This window comes from Buteo buteo, chromosome 1, assembly GCF_964188355.1.
Source record: "Buteo buteo chromosome 1, bButBut1.hap1.1, whole genome shotgun sequence".
Classification (NCBI taxonomy): domain Eukaryota; kingdom Metazoa; phylum Chordata; class Aves; order Accipitriformes; family Accipitridae; genus Buteo; species Buteo buteo.
In genome coordinates this window covers 488,504-511,121 of record NC_134171.1, presented here as the reverse complement: position 1 = coordinate 511,121, position 22,618 = coordinate 488,504, and the positions used below count along the sequence as shown (strand labels likewise).

At 69.8% G+C, this 22,618-nt stretch overlaps 1 protein-coding gene across 2 annotated transcripts; it reads left to right on the top strand.

Annotated features, from left to right (window-relative positions):
- The first annotated feature begins 1,288 nt into the window (after positions 1 to 1,288).
- On the top strand, positions 1,289 to 21,855 carry EBF4 (EBF family member 4). Of its 2 annotated transcripts, XM_075038487.1 has the most exons (18): positions 1,289 to 1,543; positions 2,457 to 2,572; positions 7,641 to 7,797; positions 8,053 to 8,116; positions 8,183 to 8,238; positions 8,868 to 8,941; positions 9,772 to 9,840; positions 14,019 to 14,100; positions 15,315 to 15,432; positions 16,400 to 16,533; positions 16,621 to 16,747; positions 17,653 to 17,741; positions 18,293 to 18,358; positions 18,888 to 19,065; positions 19,144 to 19,326; positions 20,127 to 20,330; positions 20,619 to 20,694; positions 20,817 to 21,855. In XM_075038487.1, exons 1-17 carry the CDS (start codon positions 1,289 to 1,291, stop codon positions 20,687 to 20,689), a joined length of 2,043 nt encoding a protein of 680 aa, XP_074894588.1. In that variant the 3' UTR covers positions 20,690 to 20,694; positions 20,817 to 21,855. The 2 variants fall into 2 exon arrangements, with proteins under 2 accessions (XP_074894588.1, XP_074894673.1); XM_075038572.1 differs by lacking the exon at positions 1,289 to 1,543 and having other exon boundaries at positions 2,299 to 2,572; positions 16,403 to 16,533.
- Positions 21,856 to 22,618: the final 763 nt, after the last annotated feature.

The following is a 22,618-nucleotide window of genomic DNA, read 5'->3' as shown; positions in this document are numbered from 1 at the left end:
TTGCAGGTGCTGCGGCAGCCCCAGGGCTGCGTGGCTGGGGGGAAAAGGACACAGCGTGGAGCTGCATCGGGGACAGGCTGCAGAGCCCCTGCACGGCGTGCGAGCGAGAGGGCAGCGCGCGAGGGACGCTGCCCGCGGTGAGGGGCTGCCCGGGGGTCCCTGCGTGCCACCCTCACCGGCTCTGCCCGCAGCCTGGCTGCCTGGGCACGAACATGCCCTCCTGCAGCAAGGGAGAACCGGAGCCGGTCAGGGTTTGGGATTCCCAGCCCCTTCGGCTGCTGGAGGCCTCTGCTCCCCCAGGACCCCCCCTCGCCTCCCCAGGGCTGGCAGCGCTGGCTCCCCAGTGGAGGATCAAGCAAAGCCCCGACTCCTCAGCATCCTTCGGGGCCTTTCCCCATGGGCGAGGGACCGCTGGGGAATGTCCACACACCCCCCCGGGGCACCCAGCCAGCCCCACTGGGTTCTGGGGACACCCCAGGAGGAGCTGGCATGGGTGCTGCCCGCTGCCCCCCAGCCCAGCAGCGATGCAGGGACTGGAGGCAGCCGTACAGGGCTGGCCCCCCCTTCCCTGCCTGTCCCCTGCCTGTCCCCTGCCTGTCCCCTGCCTGGCAGGGCTGCACAGCAGGGAGGGGATGGGGACGTGCCCCCTTCGCCGTGACGCTGCTGTGGGGACGGTGATGTGGGGGGCTGGGACCCCACTGGCCGTGCCCCAGAGAGGGTCAGCGGGGTTTAAGTGGGGCGCTGGGGACGATTTTGGGGGTCACCCTGGGGCGTCTCCGGAGCGCAGGGGGTCCCGTGCGGGGCGTCTCAAGGGGCCTGGTTAGTCACGCTGGGGCTTGGGGGGCACCTGGTGGCTCTTTGGGGTCACTCCGAGATTTCTGAGGGGCTCGGCGGGGGTCAGTGCGGGGGGACCCTGGGGCTGCGGGGGCCCCCGGTCCCCCCCGGCACCCGCCTGGGGGTCTCTCCCGAGCATCTCGGGGGACGCGGCGGGGTCTCCTCCGGGGTCCCCCCCCGGGGTCTCTCGGGCCGGGAGGCGCGCCGGTCACCCCGGAGGGGGGGCTGGACCGCAGGGGCTCTCCGGTCCGGCCCCGGGGGGGGGTGTCCCTGTCCCCGCCGCCCCCCCCCATCCCTCCCTCCCCCGGCGCGGCCGGTGCGGCGCTGGCCGCGGAGCCCCTCCGCCGGCGCGGGGAGGGACCGCTCCTCCCCGGAATGATGTCAGCCTGCCCGGCCACGGCCCCCGCCTCCCCCGGCGGCTCCGGCCCTGCCTCCCCGGGGAGGCGGCGGCGGCATGGCCCGGGCCGGCGGGGCGGCGGCGGGGCCGCGGCGGCGGGTGCTGGTGCTGATGGTGCTGGTGGCCGCGGCGGGGCGGCGGGGCCGGGGAACGGGGAGGCGGCGGGGAGGCGGCCCCCCCGGACCCCCGACGCCCCCCGGCCCCCCCGCCCGCCCGCTCCTGCTGCTGCTGCCGCTGCCGCCGCTGCCGCCGCCGCCGCCGCCGCCCCCCCGCGCCGCGCCCGCCGCCGCCGCCGCCGCTGCCGCCCGCCCGGTAACGAGCCGCCGCCGCCGCCGCCGCCCGGCCGCCCCCGCCCCATCCCGGGCCGAGCCTGCCCCCTCCCGCGCCCCTCTCCGGCCTCCTCCCCCCTCCATCCCTCCACTCCTCCTCCCAGCCTTCCTCCATCCCTCCCTCCACTCCTCCTCTGCCTCCCTCCACCCCTCCCTCCGGTCCTCTCAGCCTTCCTCCACCCCTCCCTCCAGGGCTCCTCTGCCTCCCTCCATCCCTCCCTCCGGTCCTCTCAGCCTTCCTCCACCCCTCCCTCCACTCCTCCTCTGCCTCCCTCCATCCCTCCCTCCCTCCACTCCTCCTCTGCCTCCATCCCTCCCTCCGGTCCTCTAAGCCTTCCTCCACCCCTCCCTCCACTCCTCCTCTGCCTCCATCCCTCCCTCCGCTCCTCTAAGCCTTCCTCCACCCCTCCCTCCACTCCTCCTCTGCCTCCCTCTATCCCTCCCTCCCTCCACTCCTCCTCTGCCTTCCCCATCCCTCCCTCCGCTCCTCTAAGCCTTCCCCATCCCTCCCTCCACTCCTCCTCTGCCTCCCTCCATCCCTCCCTCCACTCCCCTAAGCCTTCCTCCATCCCTCCCTCCACTCCTCCCCTGCCTTCCCCATCCCTCCCCCCCGCCGCCCCCCGCCCCTTCCCCTCCCGGTCCCCGCACTTGCCTGCTGGTCGCCTCCGTCTCCAACTTCTCCGGCCCTGCCTCCGCCTGCCTCCGCCTCCCGCCTCCCCCCGAGCCTCCCCCCGAGCCTCCCCCCCGCTCCCGCCCGGCCACCCGCCGCAGATGCCGCTTCCCCGGCGGCCGGGACGGCGGCCCCCGGCACCTGCCCGGCTCTGAGCTCCGCTGCCGGGCCCGGGGCAGGAAAGTTGGGGGGCTGCCGTTGAGCCCCTGCCATGTTCTCCGTGCAGGAGGCGCTGCCCCGGGGGGGGCTGCCCATGAAGGAAGAGCCGCTGACCGCCGGGCTGCCCTCCGTCCGCTGGCTGCAGGGCACCGGCATCCTGGACGCCAGCACGGCGGCACAGAGGTAAGGGGCTCCGCGGGTATCCCGGGCTCCACGGGCATCCCGGGTGCAGCGGGCATCTCGGGTGCTGTGGGTATGCCGGGCTCCGTGGGTATCCCGGGCTCTAGGAGCATCCCAGGTGCTGCGGGCATCCTGGGCGCTGCAGGCATCCCGGGCGCTGCAGGCATCCCAGGCTGCACGGGCATCCCGGGCTCCGCAGGCACGCCAGGTGCTGCAGGCATCCCGGGTGCTGCAGGCATCCCAGGATCCACGGGCATCCCGGACTCCGTGGGCATCCCAGGTGCTGTAGGCATCCCGGGCACCATGGGCACCCTGGGCACCGCAGGCGTCCCAGGCACTGTGGGCATCCCAGGCATCCTGGGCACCACAAGCATCCCAGGTACCACGGGCTCCACAGGCATCCTGGGTGCTGTGACCATCCCAGGTGCTGTGGGCATCCTGGGCACGATGGGCATTCCGGGTGTCGTGGGCATCCCAGGCGCCCTGCACACCTTGGGCACTCTGGGGACCCCACATCCTCAGCACCCTGGGATCCCTGGGCAGTCTGGATGCCTTGGGCATCCCAGGTGCCTCATGCCCACCGGGTACTTCAGGCGCTCCAGGTGCCCCACATGCCCTGGGCTCCTTGGGCCTCCGGGTAACCCCTACGCCTGGGTACCTTGGGTGTCCCGGGGGCCCCCGCGGACTTCAGCATCCCTGGGTTCCTGGGGCATCCTGAGCCCCCTGGCATTCCGCATGTGCCAGGCCTGTTGCCCTGTGTTGGGAGGGCCAGTGGGTGCTGGCAGTGGGGCAGGAGCCACTGCTGGAGCTGCAAGGGGGCTTGTGCCGTGCCGTGCCGTGCCATGCCGTGCATCCACCGGGGCCGGGACCTGCACCCTGAGCCATGGCTCTGCTGGCAAAAGCCGCCAAGAGCGAGGGCAGGGCTGGCAGTGGTGCCATCCCTGTCTCCCTGGCAGGGCTGGCAGCATCAGCTGGGGTGAGGGACCGCTGCAGCCGCTCAGGCAGCCTGCATCGCCGGGCTCGCCGTGCCGCAGCCCGATGCCCTCCCGTGTCCCGGCTGGCCCCATCCCCTGCCCTCGCCGGGGAGCTCAGGGCTCCGCGTACCCCATCCGCTGCCCTCCTGGGGGACTCTGTGCACCCTGGTCCCCGCTCTCTCTCCACCTTGTGCCCAGAGGGGTCCCAGTGACAGCTGGGGGACACCTTCACCCCTGCCCCCAGCACCCCAGCTCCGGCTGTACCCCCTATGTGCGCCATGGGGTTCGGGGGGTCGGTAAGGGGGGCTGTGCTTGGAGCGTGCTGCGGCTGTGTCCAGGGGTGACAGGAGATGCCCCACGGCACGGAGGAGCGAGGGGACCCGGGCCAGCTTGCCCACTGCCTCCCTGGGGTGCCCCACGCCCTCGGCCAGGGGCAAGGGGCTTGAGAGTCTGGGGGGGGTGTCTCGCCTTTGCATGGGGCCCCAGCAAAGCGGGACATCCCCAGCACTTCCAGCACCGACCCGCTCCGTGGACGACATCACCCTGTTGTGTGCACCGTCCCCGAGCTCGGGGTCCCCAGCTGCGGCGTCAGCCCTGCCGCTGGCTCTCCGCCGGGGACCGTGATTGCGCCGGAGGCTGCGCCCTGCGGCTGAAGCCCTGGGGGCTCCCCGGGGTCCCCCCCAAAGCCGCCGCGTTTGCAGATACTCTGAGGATGCTTGAAAACTGCAGCAATCCCCCCGGCAAAGCCACCCCAGCCCCGTCCCAGCGTGGCCACCGCCGGGGGGGACAGCCACCGCTGCAGCCCAGCCTGGAGCCCCCAGAAAGTGGCTGGACCAAGGGTCCCACCCGGCGCCAGGGAGCTGGGGGGGGCAGTGCCACGGCAGGGGGCTGCGGTGTCCGAGCCGGGGCACAGGGAGGTGCTGGCCTTGCTGCTGCGCACCCAGAAACTTCCCTGTGTCCCAGAGTGGGGCCGCGAGAAAGAGGGGTGAAATCCGTCCCCCTCACCCCCGGCCCCGGCTCTGGCAGCGCAGGGGGACGCACACAGGGCTGGGACCACCGCTGCGGCTCCGGCAGCGATGCTGCCCGGTGGCAGGGACGTGGCTGGCCGTGTGCCGATGGGGTCCTGCGTGCCACGTGCCCGGTGCACGAGGATGGGGTTCACAGACCCCCTGCCCACCCCTGCCCCTGCCGAGCCGGGTGCTGGGCAGCCTGTGGTGCCCTCCAGGTCCCCCTCTCCTCCCCGTCCCACCGTGGTGCCCGGCAGCCGAGCATGTGCCACACATGCCGGCAGTGTCACGCGTGTGGACACGCTCCTGGGGTGCCCGTCACCTCCAGACCCAGCCTGCCTCCACCCCGCGTCCCTCTCAGACCCCTGGCGGGGGGGGCTCACACCAGCACCCACAAAGACCCCCCACTCCCGTGGGACCCCGTGGCCACCGCAGGGTCCCTGGGTGATGCCAGCTGCACCCACGGCTGCAGCCCCTGCAGGCAGAGGGGCTGCCCCAGGTGTGCCGAGGGGAGGGCAGGGGGGCCGGCGCCCCCGGGCAAGGCAGAGAGGGGCTGTGGGCCGTGGGGTGAGCCCACCCAGGGTCTTGGCTTCCCGGGTGGGGTCCGGCACTCCCCCCTCTGCCCCCCATTTGGCGGAGCCGCCCGGGGAGCCGTGACTGCGTAATTGCGTGGTGCCCCGGGTGCCTGGCGGCTCCGCCAAGGGAAGATGCTGCTTTACTGTAAGAGACGTTCGCTGGGCTCTGCTAGGAAATGCTCTGATTGCCTTTAATAATTAATGGCAACCAGGCTCGGCTCTCGGAACGCCGGGGTCTCGGCAGAGCTGGGAGCGGAGATGCAGCCATTACCCGCCCGGGCTGGCGGCTCCATCACCCCCCCCACCCCCCCAGCACTTTAGGGCCAAAGCTTTGGGGGGGCGGAGGGGAATGGGGGAGCCGGGCGGGCGCTGGCTCGCTGCGGCCGCCCTGCCGGCACCGTGCCACCTTCCCATCAGCTGGCAGCCCCAGGGCCGGGTTCCAGCGCAGCAGGACCGGGGATGCTGCTGGGGGAGAGGGGTCCCCGCGGCACCGGGGGTCCCCGTCCCTCGGGGAGCTGAGTGGCGTGCTGACTGGGCGCACTGGGTTGGGGTCCCGGTGGGGTCAGCACCCCATGCTGCAGGGCCAGATGCCATGGGGATGGGCCCTGTCGGCAAACCCATCGGCACTGGTTGCAGCCTTGGGTAGGGGACGAGGGCCACCCACGGGGTGTGCCAGGACACGGCCACCAGCAGTGCCCAGGGACACGAGTGTGCACATGTTTGTCCGCACATGTGTGCCCAGACACGTGTGTTGGCCATGCACACGGGCACCCGTGTGCCAGGCAGGTGTTGCCAGGCACATGCCCCGGCGTTTGCCGACTGGGGACGTTTTGGCTCCCCGGCGATCAGCTTAACGAGCTTTCTCCTCCGTCACGGAGACTTGTCTCCAGAGAAGCGTCCCTGAGGTTTTCAGGGTCTGGGCTTCACACTTGGCCTCAGCTGTAGCCCGCAGCTGGGGTCAGGGCTGGGGCTGAGGGCGATGCCAGGGGTTAATTAAAGCCCAAGGACCATGATTAAAGGAGGCGAGGGTGCCTGGGGGGCCTCCCCCCACCCTATGCTGGTTCTGCCCCAGGCTCCTGGGACCGGCCACAGGAGCAGGTCGCTGGTAAAAGAGCTGAACCCCATTTTCTTCTCTTGTTTGGAGAGGATGCTGGTGGCTGTGGCTTGTGTGGGACTCTGGGAGATGTCCCCATGTCCCCATGTCCCCATGTCCCTGAGCATCCAGCGATGCCCCTGGGAGCAGAGATTGGCCCTGGGCAGTGCCAGCCCATGGAAGCAGCACTGGTGAGAGCGAAGGGGGGGGGCTTGGCTGTGCAGGAGCAAAGGACCCCCATGGCTGGGACAGCCCCCGTGGCGGGGTGTAAGCAAGGGGTCCCGTGGGGCTGGGGGCTCTGCAGGGACAGGGCTCAGGGACCCACTCCGTCCTCCAGCTGTGGGTGGAGGGGTGCCCCCATGCTGGCCCCCACTCCATGTGCCCTGTCCCTGGCTAAATTAGGGCCCAGTGGGGGTCAGGGTTCTGGGGGTCCTGCTCCTCACCCATGCATTGTGTCTCTGCACCCCAGGGCTCCTCTCCTCGACAGCCCCCCCGGCAGGGTGCTGCGGGCAGGGGGCTGGGTGTGACCCCCCCATTCCTGCGGTGGTCACGTCCCTCCATGGCAGGGGGTGGTGGCGGATGGACCCCTGCAGTGGGCACCCCCTCGGGCTGGCAGCGGGGGGAGTTGTACCCAGCCCATCACCCCCCAAACTGTGTCCCCAGGTGGGCTCCTAGGAGCAGGGCTGGGGGTGCTGGGTCACCCCCCTGCGTGTTTGTGCATGTGAGTGTCCCCCCTTATTTGCACCCCAGTGCTGACCCCTGCCCGGGCTCTGGCCATGGGGTCCGCAGGGTGCTGCCGGGCACGGTGGGGGTGGGATCTGGGGGCTGTGAGGTCCTGCTCCATGCTGGGGGAGACTGGAAGGTCCATGGGGTCCTGCCCCACACGGGGTGGGGGGTGCTGCAAGGTCCCTGCGGTCCCCGTGGGGTGCAGGGGCTGTCCCCAGCACAGCGTGGGAACTGGCTCCGGCAGCTGAAGCCCCCCCCCGCAAGGTTGGCGCGGGGGGGAGCCAAACCCGCCCCCCCGCCTCCCTCGTCGCCCGATGTGTTTTTAATCACGAAAGGGGGGAACTTTTTACATCCGCGTGTTTATCTTGGCCCCCTCGCCTCGCTGGCTGCCGCGCGGGGGGCTGGTCCGGCTCCTGCGGCCCCCCACGCCGCCGCCACCGCACCGGCTCCCGCAGCACCGACGGTGACACCGGCTGGGGACAGGGACGGCACGGGCTTGTCGTGGCCACGGGGCAGTGTGGGGGTCCTGGCTGCTCCCCCCATCCACCCTGGGGGAGTTTGGCAGCTCCCACCAAGCCTGTCCCCTGGCAATGGGGACCCCTGGGGAGGGGGTGCTGGAGGTCCCGGGGAGGGGGTGCTGAGGGTCCCGGCAGCCGCCCCCTGCTCACCGCACCCCCCCGCTCCTTCTGCCGACAGCGGGGTGGGCCTGGCCCGAGCCCACTTTGAGAAGCAGCCCCCCTCCAACCTGCGGAAATCCAATTTCTTCCACTTCGTCCTGGCCATGTACGACCGGCAGGGCCAGCCTGTGGAGATCGAGCGCACCTCCTTCATCGACTTCGTGGAGAAGGAGCGGGTGAGACCCCCCGGCGCTGGGGTTTTGGTGGGGATGGGGTTGTGGCAGGGATGGGGGTCACTCCACCGGGCAATCCCCCTGCTCTTGGAGGGGTGCAGGAGCCTGCGCTGCAGAGGCTGAGACCTCTCTCAAACTCATTGCACATGTGAGGAGTTACCAGAGCGGCTCCACAGCCCTGGGCCCGGCCGGGGCTGCCAGAGGGCTGCACCGAGGGGGAACCGTGTTGTCCCCCCCATCCAACCGTCTTCCCCCCAGGAGCAGAACGGCGAGAAAACCAACAACGGGATCCACTACCGGCTCCAGCTGCTGTACAGCAACGGTGGGTGCCGGGGCGGGGGGGCTGGGGGGGTGCGGGCAGGGCTGACCCCCTCCCCTTTCGCCGCAGGGCTCCGGACTGAGCAGGACCTCTACGTCCGCCTCATCGACTCCATGTCCAAGCAGGTAATGGCGTGGGGCTGGCGGCTTGGCCGGGCCGGCAGTCCCCGACCCCGTCGGCCACTGAGCTCCCAGGGCCACCTGCACACGCGTGTGCACACGTGGGTGTGCCTGGCGGGCACGTCTGTGCGTGTGCATGCAGCTGTGCGGAGCAGGCACATCTGTACGCATGTGCGCACACATGGGCGTGCAAGGCGGGCACGTCTGTAAGTGCACGCACATGCGGGGGGTTGTAAGGCCAGGCAGCCGTATGCGCACACCCAGGTGTGCAGAGCGGGCACACGTGTGCTTGCACACCCCTCCACGTGCACGAACACGCGTCTGTGCACCGGCACGAAGGCAGGCGTGCAGTGCAGTGTGGGCACATACAGCTGTGCACACGCAGCCACGCACGCACGCGTCCGTGGGCACAAACTCGGAGGTGTGCACGGCTGCACACCCACCCACGAGCGCTCCCTGCCCGGTCCCTCTCCCACCCGCTGCTCCCACCCCGGCTGCCATCGGGGTCCCCCAGCCTGGCTGGGGTCACCCAGGGAGGGTCCGTGTTTCGGGGACAGGCTGGAGCGGTGGCAGGGGACGGGCAGGGTGCCAGGCGGCGGTGGCACCCCCCCTGCGCGCTCTCTTCCCCCCCCCAGGCCATCATCTACGAAGGGCAGGACAAGAACCCAGAGATGTGCCGGGTCCTCCTCACCCACGAGATCATGTGCAGGTAGGCGGGGGTCCCGTGGGTGTCCTGGTGGTGGGGGTCCGGCGGGGGTCCCACGGGTATCCAGCAGCACCAGGGGTGCCGTGTTGGGCAGGCGGGCAGCTGCCTGCCCCAGCTGCCTGCTGCCAGCGCGGGGTCCCCCGTGCCCCATTAGCGCCGCTCTTGTTTACCACCCTCGCGCTCCGTGTTTGTGCAAATTAACACTCCGTGCCAGCGCGGCTAATTGATCTCCAGGAGCCACGCTAACGATGCCAGGGCCGGGGGGCCCCCCCTCCCCGCTGCACTCCCCAGGGCCGGCACCGCCACGTTTGTTGGCCGGCGGCGGCACGAGCCCGGCGCTGCCGTGTCCCCCGTGGGTGAGGTGGAGCCCCCGAGGGATGGCGTGGGGCTGGGGCACCCCCGGTTCAGAGCCCCCCCTTGGCTCACCAAGCGTTTCCCAGGGCTGGGGTGCACCCTGAGCCCCAGAGAACCCCAAATCGGAGCCCAGCCCCATGGTGCGGGGTGGTGGGGTGGATAAGGGGGGGTACCCCAGGGGTGCCCTCTCTGCCACGGCCCCCCGTGCCCTGGCATCACATGGCCGATGTCCCCGTCCTGGGGTCCGTCCCCCCCCACAGCCCAGCACCCTGGGCCCTTGTGCGGCACCCGCCCGTCCCCCCTGCGCCGCTGTGGGGCAGGACCCCCTACTCCACAGTGCAGGGCTGGGCAATGCTGGGGGGTGCAAGGGTGGGAAATGGGGCTCTGGCGGGTTTTCCCTGGGGGTTGGGGGGTGTGGGGCTGGCCTCGGCCTCCCCCCGGCTCCCCTCACGCCGGCTCCTCTCCCTGGCCGTGCCCAGCCGCTGCTGCGACAAGAAGAGCTGCGGGAACCGCAACGAGACCCCCTCCGACCCCGTCATCATCGACAGGTACCGGGGACCCCGGGCGCGGGGCCCCCCCGCGCCTCGCTGGGGCTGGGGGGGGGGTGGCAGCGGTGGGGGGTCCCCTGAGGCACCGGGATGGGGAGTCTCCTGGGCTGGGGACCGGGTGCGAGCGCTGGCCTCGTTAGAGCTAATGAGCTGGGGGAGCAGCACGTGGGGGCTGGGAGGGCACACGGTTCCCCCCCCCGGGTCTGGCTTGCTGCGGTGGCTGCCGGCCCCGTGGCGGGCTGCGGTGACAGCCAGCCGTGACAGATGGGGAAAGTGCCGTTTGCCGTCAGCGCGGCACTTCCGACGTGCATCAAACAAATAAATAATACAGGCGGCATCCAGCCGCTTCGGCGAGCGACGGGGAACGCGTGGCGGCCCCTCTCCCGCGCCGGGGCCACGTGCCGCGGGGACACCGCGGTGCCGCACGGTGTTCCCAGCCGTGTGCCCCCCGGCACGGGCCGGCCACGTGCCCCGCGGTGAGGGGTGCACCCATCCTCCCTGCCGGGATGGGGCCACCGGGATGGGGCAGAGCGGGAGCAGAAAGCCCAACCTGGCACAGGCAGCACTTGCTGGTGTGTGCACGGACACCGCGTCCTCCCGGCTCTGGGGCAGGCGTCTGTCTGTCTGTCTGTCTGCCTGCAGCCCTGTTCCTCTGCCCTCCCTGGACAGACTGTACGCACCCCACCTCTCTCCATCCACACAGCCTTCTCTCCGTGCCTCCCTCTGTCCATTACCCGTCCCTCCATCCAGCTCTCCTTCCATCTGTCCCCCATTCTTCTCCATCCATCCATCCACCCGTTCCTTCCTCCCTCCTTTCTCCTCTCCCTCCCTCTCACCAGCCCTTGAGCTGTTCCTCCCTCCATCCCACAGCATCCCCATCGTGTCCCCATCCCTCTGTCCCCGTGCAGCTCCCGGCACAGCGGCACCTCCCTGGTGACGCCAAGCGAACCCCAGGCTCTTCAGGGGTGCTGAGGGGTTTTAGGGACCCCCAGCTCGCTCTGCAGGGCTCGGTCACCTCGTCACTGGGGCCGGGGGGGGCACAGCACCTCACCCTGCTTGCAAGCACGGTCCCTTGATCCTGGTGGGGGGGGGGATCAGCTTCCCCCTGCGCCGAGTCCCCGCGGCACCGGAGGGTGCCTGGGTCCCTGGGGGACAAGGGCTGGCACAGACCCTGCTCCCGCACACCCTGGCCCTGGCCCCCGCACCCCGGATTGACGCCGGCCCCGCTGCGGCAGGTCCCCGACCCCCGGCCTCCCTCCCACCCCGCCAGCGCCAGCCAGCTGTGCCCCCCCGCCCCCGGCCAGCTGTGCCCCGGCCAGCTGTGGGGATCGCGGCCCCCGGAACTCCAGCGCGGCCGTGGGATGCAGCTGCCGCGGCTCAGCCAAGACAAACCTCCTGGTAATGACGTCCCCGTGTCCCACCGTCCCCTCAGCCGCCTCGTCCCGCGGGCGTCCCGGGTGCTGCACCCACGCTGGCGCTTTTGGGGCGCGCGGGGGGTGCCCTGTGACACCCCCCCTGTGCTGGAGGCTGGGGCTGATCCCAGCCCCGGGTGCCTGCGGGATGGGGGTGATCCCCCCCAAGGCAAGTGTCCCCCGAGGCCACCCCAGCCCCCTTGTCCCCAGGGACCCCTCGGGGCCGTGCCCCAAGGAGGTGACATCCCCGGGCTGGTGGCATCCCCATCCCCTTCCCTCGTCTGTGCTGAGGGGAGCCGGGGCGGGGGGGGGGGCTTCCCCAGTGCCCCCGCGTCCTCCTCCTCCGTCCCCAGGGCCCTCGGGGGTCACCCGGGGCCAGGCGGGTCCCCAGCCCGCCGCCCGCTCCCCCCCGGCCCCCCCCAGCCCCGCTCCCCAGCCCGACGCCCAGCCCCACTGGTTTAGAGAGCCAGATAAGTGCCCTATCAACATGTTAATCAAATTACTTAGGAGCTAAAATTGACGCTTTTCATTAATTATACAAGATTATTCTAATTGCAAATTCAAATTTATGCGCTCGGAACAGAAGGTGTTCGGCAGCAGCGCCGGGAATTTGCATATTAAATGGGGAGCGCTGTGCATTAGGGATGCTAATGCATGCACAGCGCCTGTATTTTTAACTCCCGGGCCCATATGCGCGGCTGCCGCTCGGGGGGGACGAGGCCGACCTGGGGTTCAGCATTATCCCCCCCTCAGCAGCGCAGAGCCGGGGCCGGGGGGCTGGGGGGGCCGGGGGGGGTCACCCCCCCAGCCCCATGCCGCCCTTGTCAATCTCCTGGCGGGGGGGGGGGGTGTTTTCCTGCCGTTTTCCAGCTCCTTCCTTCCCCTGATTACCACCTGCCAGGCGGCGGGTGATGGGGGGACACGGGGGGGTCCCCCTCTTCCTGCCCTTGCCCAGGAAAACCGTCCCCCGTGGGCAGCGTCCCGGCAGCAGCCGTGTGGGAGCCCCTCTCTGCGTGCCCCGGCGCTGGCTGATGGCAGGACCCTCTGGGGGGGGGCACGGTCTTGGGGTGCCCTCTCTGCTCAGGGTGCCCAGAGTCCCCTGGGGGGGGCCGCAATGGCCCCAGGGGCTGGTGTCCCCCTGGCCTGTGCCCACCCGGGATGGGGCTGAAGGGGGTTTGGGGCCGGGGAGTCTGTGCCCACTGCCCTGTCCTGTACCTGCATCGCAGGGGGTCCCAGGGGTCTCAGGTGCTGCACCGTGTCCCGGGGCACCCGTGTGTCCCCCCCAGGCTCCACCAGCAGCTAATGGGGCCCTGGCAACCTTCCAGCTGGGCACCTGCGTCCCCTGCCACCCTCCTGTGCCCTACGTCCCCCTCCCCAGCCCCGCTGCAGTGCTTGGGGAGGTGGCTGGGGGGCCATAGCGGGGGGCTGAGGTGGGGTCCTGCGGTGGGATACCAAGGCAGGGTGCTGGAGCGGGATGTTGGGATAAGGTGCCAGAGTTGGATGCGCTGATGAGATGCCAGGACAGGCTGCTGAGACGGGATGGCACTCTGGGATGGGGACAGGATGGCACGCTGGGATGGGACAGGCTGGCACACTGGAGTGGGGCAGGATGACACACTGGGATGGGGGCAGGATGGCACACTGGGGTGGGGCAGGATGACACACTGAGAAGGGGACAGGATGGCATTCTGGGATGGGGCAGGATGCCACGCTTGGACGGGGACAGGATGGCAAATTGGGATGGGGCAGGATGGCACAGTGGGGTGGGATAGGATGGCATACTGGGAAGGGGATAAGATAGCACATTGGAATGGGGATAGGATGGCATGCTGTGATGGGACAGGGTGGCACACTGGGATGGGGCAGGAATGCACAGTGGGATGGGTCACGATGGCACGCCGGGATGGGGACAGGATGGCACACCGGGATGCACCAGAGCCCAGGCACATTGGCAAGAGGGCCGGGAAATGCGCTGCCCCGTGCCAGGCCAATGGAGGGAGACGGCACAGAGGGACACGGTGGCTTGGCATGGCACACTGACCTGGTATAGCACAGTGTCCTGGCACGGCACGGTGGCCGTGCGTGGCATAGTGCCCTGGCACGGTGCAGTGAGCTGGCACAGTGCGGTGAGCTGGCATGGTGGGGTGACCTGGCACAGCTCAGGGACTTACTGTGTTGTGGTGAGTTGGCACGGCAGTGACCCGGCACTCTGCGGTCACCGGGGCCGGGGCAGGGAGCTGGCACAGCGCGGTGAGCTGCCATGGCAAAGCCAGCTGGCACAGCGTGATGGCCGGGCGCGGTGCAAAGCCAATATATGTGTGTGCACGCGCGTGTGCCGTGTGCGGGCTGCCCGTGCGCCCATGTGTGGCCACGCAGGGTGCCGGTGGCTGTGCCTGCCTTTGGCCGTGCACCGTGGGGTGGCCCGCAGCTGGGATGGGACAGCAAGTTTGTCACCTCGGTGCCCAAAAGCACATGTGTGTGCAGGGGGACCCTGCGGTGGGGGTCCTGGGGACCACGTCTGGCTGCGCCCCCAGGCGTGGGTCCGTGCATCCATGTACGCAGGAGCGTGCACCGTGATCCCCACACATGTGCAACCATGATACCGTGCGTGTGCAACTGTGATCCCTCACGCTCTCCTCCTGCCCCAGCCCCTAGGAACCAAGGGATGGCGTGGGGGGGAGACATCAGGGGGTCCCTGGCACCACGCCCCCCCCCTCCCCCCAGTTTTGCCAGCACTGACCTCTGGGTTCTTTCCTTCCATCCCAGGTTTTTCCTCAAGTTTTTCCTCAAATGCAACCAAAACTGCCTGAAGAATGCGGGGAACCCCCGGGATATGCGGCGCTTCCAGGTAAGTACCGGGACCCCCTCCTCCTCCAAACCCTGCCCCACACACCGGGACTGCAGGAGGGGACGGGGTTGGAGACCTCATATATTTTCCCAAAGGTGATGAGGGGAATTAGGGACTCAATTCCCCATTCAGGGAGCCCATTCAGGGAATCGCGTCCCTAATTCCCCTCTCCCCCTTTGCAAATCCCAATTCCCCTCGATCCCTTTGCAAACCTCAATTCTCTTTGAACCCTTTTGCAAAATCCAGTTCCCCTTGATCCCTTTGTAAACCCCGATTCTCTTTGAACCCCTTTGCAAAACCCAATTCCCCTCGACCTCTTTGCAAAACCCAATTCCCCTCGACCCCCTTTGCAAACCCCGATTCCCCTCGACCCCTTTGCAAACCCTAACTTGCAAACCCTAATTGCTCTTGAACCCCTCTGCAGCCCCCGTGTCCCCTCGCCCCCCCCACGCTCCCCCCGTGTCCCCTGACTGCAGCCCAGCTCTCCCCGCAGCAGCTGGAGGTTCGGGAGCGGAGCAGAGGGGGGGTCCGGCCCGTCCCCCACCCAGCACGGGCGCCTTCATTAGGGCCTCTCGTAAAGATATGATAATTGTGACATTTTTACATGATTAACGACCTATCCAATTTGCATAGCGCCAAGCAGCTCCGGGAGAGCAGCCAAGTCCAGGCTGGAGGGGGGGAGCGGGGTGCAGGGGGGGGCACAAGGGATGGGCTGGGGTGTCCCCTGGGGTCCGGGGTCCCCCAGGCCAGTGACACGGTGACAGGCTGGTGCTGATGCCGGGGCAGTGCCAGGGCCGGGGCCGGGGTCCTGTGGCGCTGCGCGTTGCACGGTTATGGGGGCACATGCGTGCGTGCACATGTAGGTATGCATGGACATGCATGCACATGTATGCATGCACGTATGCACACAAGTGGTCCTGCACGCACATACGTGTGGCGCATGTACACATATGTGCACACAGGCGTGCATGACCACGCAGGTGCAGATTTGCACATACGTGTCACCACCAAGGCACAGGGGGGCCGGAGGGCACCTGTGACAGTCCCGGGATGCTCAGGGGTGTGGGGGGACACTAGAGATGAGCAGCGGGGTGAGGATCGCACCGTGGGGTGACATACCCACGGCGGGGGGGGGAGGACCCTGTGGGGTCCCTGTGGGGAAGGGCACGCCAGCCCCCGTCCTCCGCGGTGGCCCTGAGCCGGCTGTCCCGCAGGTGGTCGTGTCGACGACGGTGAACGTGGACGGCCACGTCCTGGCTGTGTCTGACAACATGTTTGTCCACAACAACTCCAAGCACGGGCGGCGGGCACGGCGCCTCGACCCCTCCGAAGGTGAGTCCCTGCCGGGCGCCCGGCGTGCCCACGCACACAGAGCACGTGCCCACGCGCACGCGTGTGCCCTGCCCCGGCACGTGTGCACGGCCACGTGGAGGGGCGGACAAGTGTCCCTGCCGGTGGGTGCTGCTCCTACCGTGGCATCCCCTGCCCCGGCTGTGCCAGAGCCCAGCCCCATGGCCGTGTGTGCCCCACAGCGCCGGGGCAGCCCCATGGCCACGTGCACCCCACGATGCCAGGGCAGCCCCGTGGCCGTGCCTGCCCCACGGTGCTGGAGCAGCCCCAGAGATTGTGTCCCCATGCCGGGACCCCCGAGGAGGGGATGCCTGTGCCCCAGCTCTGCCCCACACCGCTCAGAGGCTGCAGCTCCCCCAGCCCTGGCACAGCCCCGGGCAGCCCTGGAGGTGGGCACCCAGGGCCGTATTTATGCCTTGTACGTCTGTCCGTCCGCCCAGCACACACACACGGCCTCTCCATCCGCCTGCCGTGCACCTGCGTTTTCTGTCTGTCCCTTCCTCCCTCTGTCCGTCCCGCGCGTGCAGGCTGTCCTGCCCTCCTGGGTGCTCTCTGTCCATCTACTGTTCTGTCCGTCCGTGCATCCGCCACGTCTGTCTGTGTCCCTCCGTCCACTGCATACATGCCCCGTCCACCCGTCTGACCTATTTGCTCTCCGTCCGTCTGTCCTGTGCGTGCTCTTTCCACCGATGCACTCTCCATCCCCCCGTCCGTCCCCTGCATGCGCTCTCCCTCGCCGTCCCCATCCGTGTCCGTGCATCCGTGGCCACCCGTGTCTGTCGTCCCCCCCCCACTCGCCGCTGCCTGGTTCTCACTTTCTGCCTCTGCTCTCCCTCTCTGCCTTCTCTCCCCCAGCCTCGCGCCCCCGGCCCCGACCCCGGCGTCCCCCGCTCCCGCCCCGCGTGCCCCCACACTCACTGCTGCCCTGTCTCTCCCCTCCCGCCCGAAGCAGCCACCCCCTGCATCAAAGCCATCAGCCCCAGCGAGGGCTGGACCACCGGAGGTGCCACCGTCATCGTCATCGGCGACAACTTCTTCGATGGGCTGCAGGTCGTCTTCGGCACCATGCTGGTGTGGAGTGAGGTAGGGGAGGGTGAAGGAGGGGCGGCGGGGGGGGCTGGCGTGACCCCCGGCCCCCCGCCATGGGCTGAGCCCCGTCTCGCCCCGCAGCTCATCACACCTCACGCCATCCGGGTGCAGACCCCTCCGCGGCACATCCCCGGCGTGGTGGAGGTGACGCTCTCCTACAAGTCCAAGCAGTTCTGCAAGGGTGCCCCGGGACGCTTCGTCTACACCGGTGAGGGGTGCAGACCCCCGGGAAGGGGGCACGGACCCCCAGGATGGTACCCAAGGGATCTCTGTGCCCGCTGCCCGGCCCTGGGGCTGCTGCCAGTCCCTGGGGACAGCCCTGCCCTGCCCCAGGACCCCCCCCATGGGTGGCTCTGCTGCAGGGTTAGGGTGAGGGGATGGGCAGGGTGCGAGGGGACGGGCGTAGGGCAAGGGTTTGGGGCAGGACAGGGTTGGGTTATGGGGCAGGGGGTAGAGTTAGGGGCAGGGTAGTGTTGTGACTGGGGGGTGACCTGCTGGTGGGGACAGGGTTGGGGGTAGGATTGGGGCGATGGAGTGAGGGTTATTGCAAACCACTACTGAAAACCCCAGGCAGCGAGCCCAGGGGCCCTGCGCACGTGTGCGGCGTGAGTAGGGCCACGCACACGTGTGTGGCATGAGCGGGGCCATGCACACGTGGGGTGTGGGTAGGGGATGATGCACATGTGGGGTGTGAGCAGGGCAGCGTGCGCGGTGCGGTGGAGAATCGGTCCCACCGTGGTGGCCGTGTGCCGTGGCCTGTTGCTGCCGCTCGGGCAGTCTGTCCTCACACCAGCTCCGTCCCGTGCTGCAGGTTGCCCTGGCTCCTGCCCTGCTCCAGCACCGTCCCGTCCCCCCGGGACCCCCGGCAGTGGGGCTGGCAGCTGGGGCTGTCGGACGGGGGGTTGGGAGAGGAAGGGGTGCAGGGGCTGTTGGCACGGGTGAGGGATAGGGGGGACATCTGGGGTGTCCCTGCAGGAGGTGGGGTTCCCCCCTGCTACACCCCAGCTCAGCCCTTCGCCTCACGGTCTGTGCCTCAGTTTCCCCATGGGGCCGGGACGGGGGGGGCAGGGGGGCCCCGTGCGCAGCAGCCGCTGAGCCCCTCTCTCTCGGCAGCGCTGAACGAGCCCACCATCGACTACGGGTTCCAGCGGCTGCAGAAGGTCATCCCCCGGCACCCCGGGGACCCCGAGCGCCTGCCCAAGGTAGGGACCCCCCCGCCTGGGGTTTGGCGGGGATGCCGTGCTCTGTCGTGCTCGGTGACACCCACGGGTGCAGGGAGGGACACGCCATCACCCACGGGTGCTGGGCACTGCCTCGCCTCGACCCAGGGGTCTTCCCCGGCAGTGCCAGAGGACCAAGGGACAGGGAGGGGGATGCAGAGCCCTTGTGCCCCCCCCTGCCGGCGCTGGGTGCAGCCTGCGGGCTGGCCAGGGTCCCTAACCCCCAGCTCCCGCTGTGTGCGGGGGTCCGTGCTGTTTGCCCCCCACCCCTGACAGAGCCTGGGGAAGGGTGGGCCATGGGGGGGCCATGGAGGGACACAGTGGGCCCCCGCCCCGTGGGTCCGCTGTGGCAGCGCTGGGCTGGGGCTTTGGGCATTGCACGGCAGCTCGGGGACGTGCCAACGTGGGGTCATGTCACCGGTGTGGGGACGTGGTGAGGTGGCGGGGCAGGGTGCCTGCATGTCCCCCATGTGCAGATGGGGCTGGGGTGGGGGTGCGAGCCCCCCCTGAGCCCCATCCCGCTCCCTGCCCAGGAGGTCCTGCTGAAGCGGGCAGCCGACCTGGTGGAGGCTCTCTACGGGATGCCGCACAGCAACCAGGTACCGCGGCCCCCCCGCCCCTGTCCCGCCAAGCCCCCCCCGGCTCATCCCCCCTTCCTGCCCCCGGCCCCCCACCCTGCCCGCTCGGCACGGTGTGCACCCCGAGCCCGCGACGCCGGAGCGGGGACGCAGGAGCTGGCCCCGGGCTCCCAGCCCCACATCTGGTTCACATCAGGATTCCTTGGGCGCTGAGTCAGCGCTGCGGGCCCCCCCCCGAGCCCCCCACCTGCAGGGGAAGGGGAGCAGCCGGGTCAGGCTGCGGGGCTGGCGCCTCCAAAGCCGCCTTTGTTCCCACATCCTTCCCGGCCGGCGGCACGAGCTGGGGGGTCGCGGTCCCCCCTGCCCCATCGCTGCCCGGCACAGCCCGGCTGGCGCCCCGGGGATGCTCGGGGCTGCGGGTGCCCCGGGAGGTGACACGAGCTTGGGCGGTCTCAGCTGCCCCTGCCACATTGCTGCCCGGCACAGCCCCGGGGTCACCCCAGGCTCTGCGTGCCATGGGGCGATGCCATCCCCGTGTCCCGTCCCCCAGGACATCATCCTGAAGCGAGCGGCGGACATTGCCGAGGCTCTCTACAGCGTCCCCCGCAACCCCAGCCAGCTCTCCTCGCTGGCCGGCACCCACGGCCCCGCCGGCATGATGGGGGTGAACTCCTTCGGCAGCCAGCTGGCCGTCAACATCGGCGACTCGCCACAGGGCACCGAGCAAGGTGGGCCGGGGGCCACGCCAGGCAGCGGGAGGGGGTCCCTGCCCGCCCCGTGCCACCCCCGGCCCCTCTCGCCCGCAGGCTACTCCCGAAACACGGGCAGCGTCTCGCCGCGGGGCTACGTGCCCAGCTCCACGCCGCAGCAGAGCAGCTACAGCAGCACCGCCGGCATCAACGGCTATGGCAGCGGCACCATGGCCGGCCTGGGGGTGCCCGGCTCCCCCAGCTTCCTCAACGGCTCCACCGCCAACTCCCCCTACGCCAGTAAGTCAGTGCCCCGGGGTGTCTCCGAAGCCACGTGCCAGCCCCGGGGTGTCCCCAACACTCTGCACCAGCCCGACGTGTCCTCAAAGCCATGCACCAACCTCAGGTGTCCCCAAAGCCGTGCACCAGCAGCCCTGGGGCATCCCCGACACCGTGCACCAGCCCCGGAGTGTCCCAAAGCTGTGCACCAGCCCCGGGGCATCCCCAACACCATGCACTAGCCCTGGGGTGTCCCCAATGCTGTGCACCAGCCTTGGGGTGTCCCCAAAGCCGTGCACCAGCCCTGGGGTGTCCCCAAAGCCATGCACCAGCCTTGGGGTGTCCCCAATGCCATGCACCAGCCCCAGGGTGTCCCCAGTGCTGTGCACCAGCCTTGGGGTGTCCCCAATGCCATACACCAGCCTTGGGGTGTCCCCAACGCCATGCACCAGCCTTGGGGTGTCCCCAAAGCCCTGCACCAGCCCCAGGGTGTCCCCAGTGCTGTGCACCAGCCTTGGGGTGTCCCCAAAGCCGTGCACCAGCCTTGGAGTGTCCCCAATGCCACACACCAGCCCCGGGGTGTCCCCAAAGCCGTGCACCAGCCTTGGGGTGTCCCCAATGCCATGCACCAGTCCGGGATGTCCCCAAAGCCAGTGGCGAGGGCAAGGGGGAGCGGGGACACAGCCGAGACAGCCTCAGTCCTAGCCCTGGCCCTCGCAAGCCGGGTCCCACATGGCGTCACCGGGATGTGCTGGCATCCCACCTGGGGAGCGATGCCCCGTCCCCAGCTCTGCCCAGCCTGAGTGGGTCTCTCCCCGCAGTCATGCCCGCCAGCCCCCCGCTCGGCGCCTCCTCCATCACCCTCCCGTCGGGCACCAACGCCTCCACCCCCACCGGGGTCTTCTCCTTCTCCCCCGTCAACATGATCTCGGCGGTGAAGCAGAAAAGCGCCTTCGCCCCCGTGGTGCGGCCGCAGACCTCCCCGCCGCCCGCCTGTGCCAGCACCAGCGGCAGCAGCCTGCAAGGTGAGCCCAGTGCGGGCAGGGCTGCCCTCGCCTGCCCGGGGGCTCCAAGCCCACCCCCAGATCCCCCTTGCCCCACGGAGCGGGTCGGGGGTCCCGGTGGCACCGTGCCCAAGCAGGGTGCATGCCTGCACCCCTGCCTGACTCCGTGCCTCCTCCCTGCACCGCGGGGATGGGTGCACGGTGCCACCCTCGTCCCTGTCCCCCCCCTCCCCGTGCCCACCGCTCACCCACCCCCCCGCCTCGGCTCACCCTCTCTCTCTGCCTCCCTCCCGCTCTCCCGCTGCCCAGACCCGGCTTTCGAGGACTCGGACAAGTTCCACACGCCTGCGCGGCCGCTCCAGGGACTGGCCTATTCCTAAGCACAGTAGGTCCTGGGATGCACCGGCCCCGGAACCCCCCATCCCGCTGGGACGGGCAGGGGGAGCGGGGCCAAGGAGGCCAGGGATCCCCCGCCCCGGCGTGCCCACCCCTCACCTTCCCTTGCAGCCGTGCCCGGCCACCTCGTGCCGCCCACGGGAGCCGGGACGGTGCCGGAGCCGCGACACGGAGCAGGACTGAGCGTGGCCTCGCAGCCCGGTGGTACCGGCCCCTCCAACCCGCTCCCGGGGGCTCCCGTGGGGATCGGGGCACACGGGGCTGTGGGACCCACCACCCCGCTGCCCTGCAGCCTCCCCAGCCCAGCCCCACGGAGCTCGGCCCCCTCGCAGGGGGGTGACCCTGGCCAGGACCAGCATCGGCGTGGCGTGGCGTGGCTCGGCTTGGCACGGTTCGGCTCGGCGGGCAGCCCCTCCTGGGGCCAGAGCCTTGGGGGGAGCCCCGGGAATGACCCAAACGCTCTGGGTTTAGCCTCAGAAAGACACTGAGAGACCCGTGGGAGTGTGGGGCAGCGGCAGCCGTGGGCAGGATGCTCCGAGGCGGGAGGGATGGATGCTCCGGGGCAGGATGGGGTGATGTTCCAGGGCAGGATGGATGCTCGGGGGTGGGATGGATGCTCCGGTGGGACCCAGCTCCCACCCCTTACGCTTCCCGGCTGTCTCACCGCCGTAGCCGGCGCGCTCTCTCTCCCCAGATGTGCAGCTCCACATCTGGAGCCGCCCACCCGCAGCTCCCGGGCGGCCGAGGCCGGATCTCTGCCTGCGCCCCGCGCCCCCGCGCAGGATCGGGGCCTCGGCACCGCCCGGGTGGGGGGTCTGGGCTGCCCCAGCCCACCGAGCCAAGCCGCCGGCATGGGGATGGCACAGCTCCCGGCCCCATCCGCTGCCGGGGCTGGCTGCCACAGGACACAGCCGCAGCTCTTTTCTCATTATTATCACTATTATTATTAATATTAACATAATTATTATTTTTAGCAGCAGGCGAGTCAGTGGGTAGGGGCTCTGGCGGGGCAGGCAGGAGACCCCTGGCCCTGTTACTGCCTGCTCCTGCTGGGGTCTTCCCTGTCCTCCCAGCCGGGAGGGAGCGGCCAGGAATTTTGTAAATAAAAAAAAAGGGAAAAAAAAAAACAAACCAACCCCACTCCCCCCGGTCCGCATCTCTCCCGTGGGGGCGGCCCGTGTCCCCCCCTGCCCTTGTCTTGTGCCGCTGTGTGCCACAGTGATGGTGACGCTGCCGTGCCCTGCTCAGTGTCAGCACGTGTGTGTCCCCCCCATGCTGCCCCCATTGCCCCTTGCTGGGCGCTGGGTCCTCACCCAATGGCCCCAGCCCCTGCCTGGGGTGACCATGGGGGTCCCAGGGCCAGGGGCACCCCCCCCGCCTGCCCTTGGGGACAGGGTGCCCCTGCCGTGGTCCCGGTCCCCCCACAGCAGTGGTGCGGGACAGTGGTGCCGGGGTCCCTCGGAGCAAGGGGGGGGCTTTCTGACATGGAAATAAAAGGCCTTGCAGAAGGGCACCGGCTCTGGGGGGTCTGTGAGTGGGGAGGGGGTGATGTGTGGGGACACCCCCAGGGACAGTGATACCGGTCCCGCAGCAGCAGGAGTGCGTGGGGGTCCCACATACAGCCCCGGGGGGGGGGGCTTCACCCCCACAGACCCCCCTCAGCACCTAGCTGCCCTGTACTGGCAGCACCCACCCTGCGCCCCACAGCCCCCCAGGGTCCTTCCCCCGCACCCTGGGGTGACTCGGGGTCCCAGCCCACCCCACCCCCCCCCACAGCTGGAAGCACTCAGCCCCGGCTCGGCCCCCCCAGCTTGTTCCCACTGCCGGAGTCCCGGAAAGGCGGGCGCAGTGCTCCCTCCCACGCGGGACCCACGGGACTCCCCGGGAAGCTGCCCCTGCCCCCACGCCCTGTG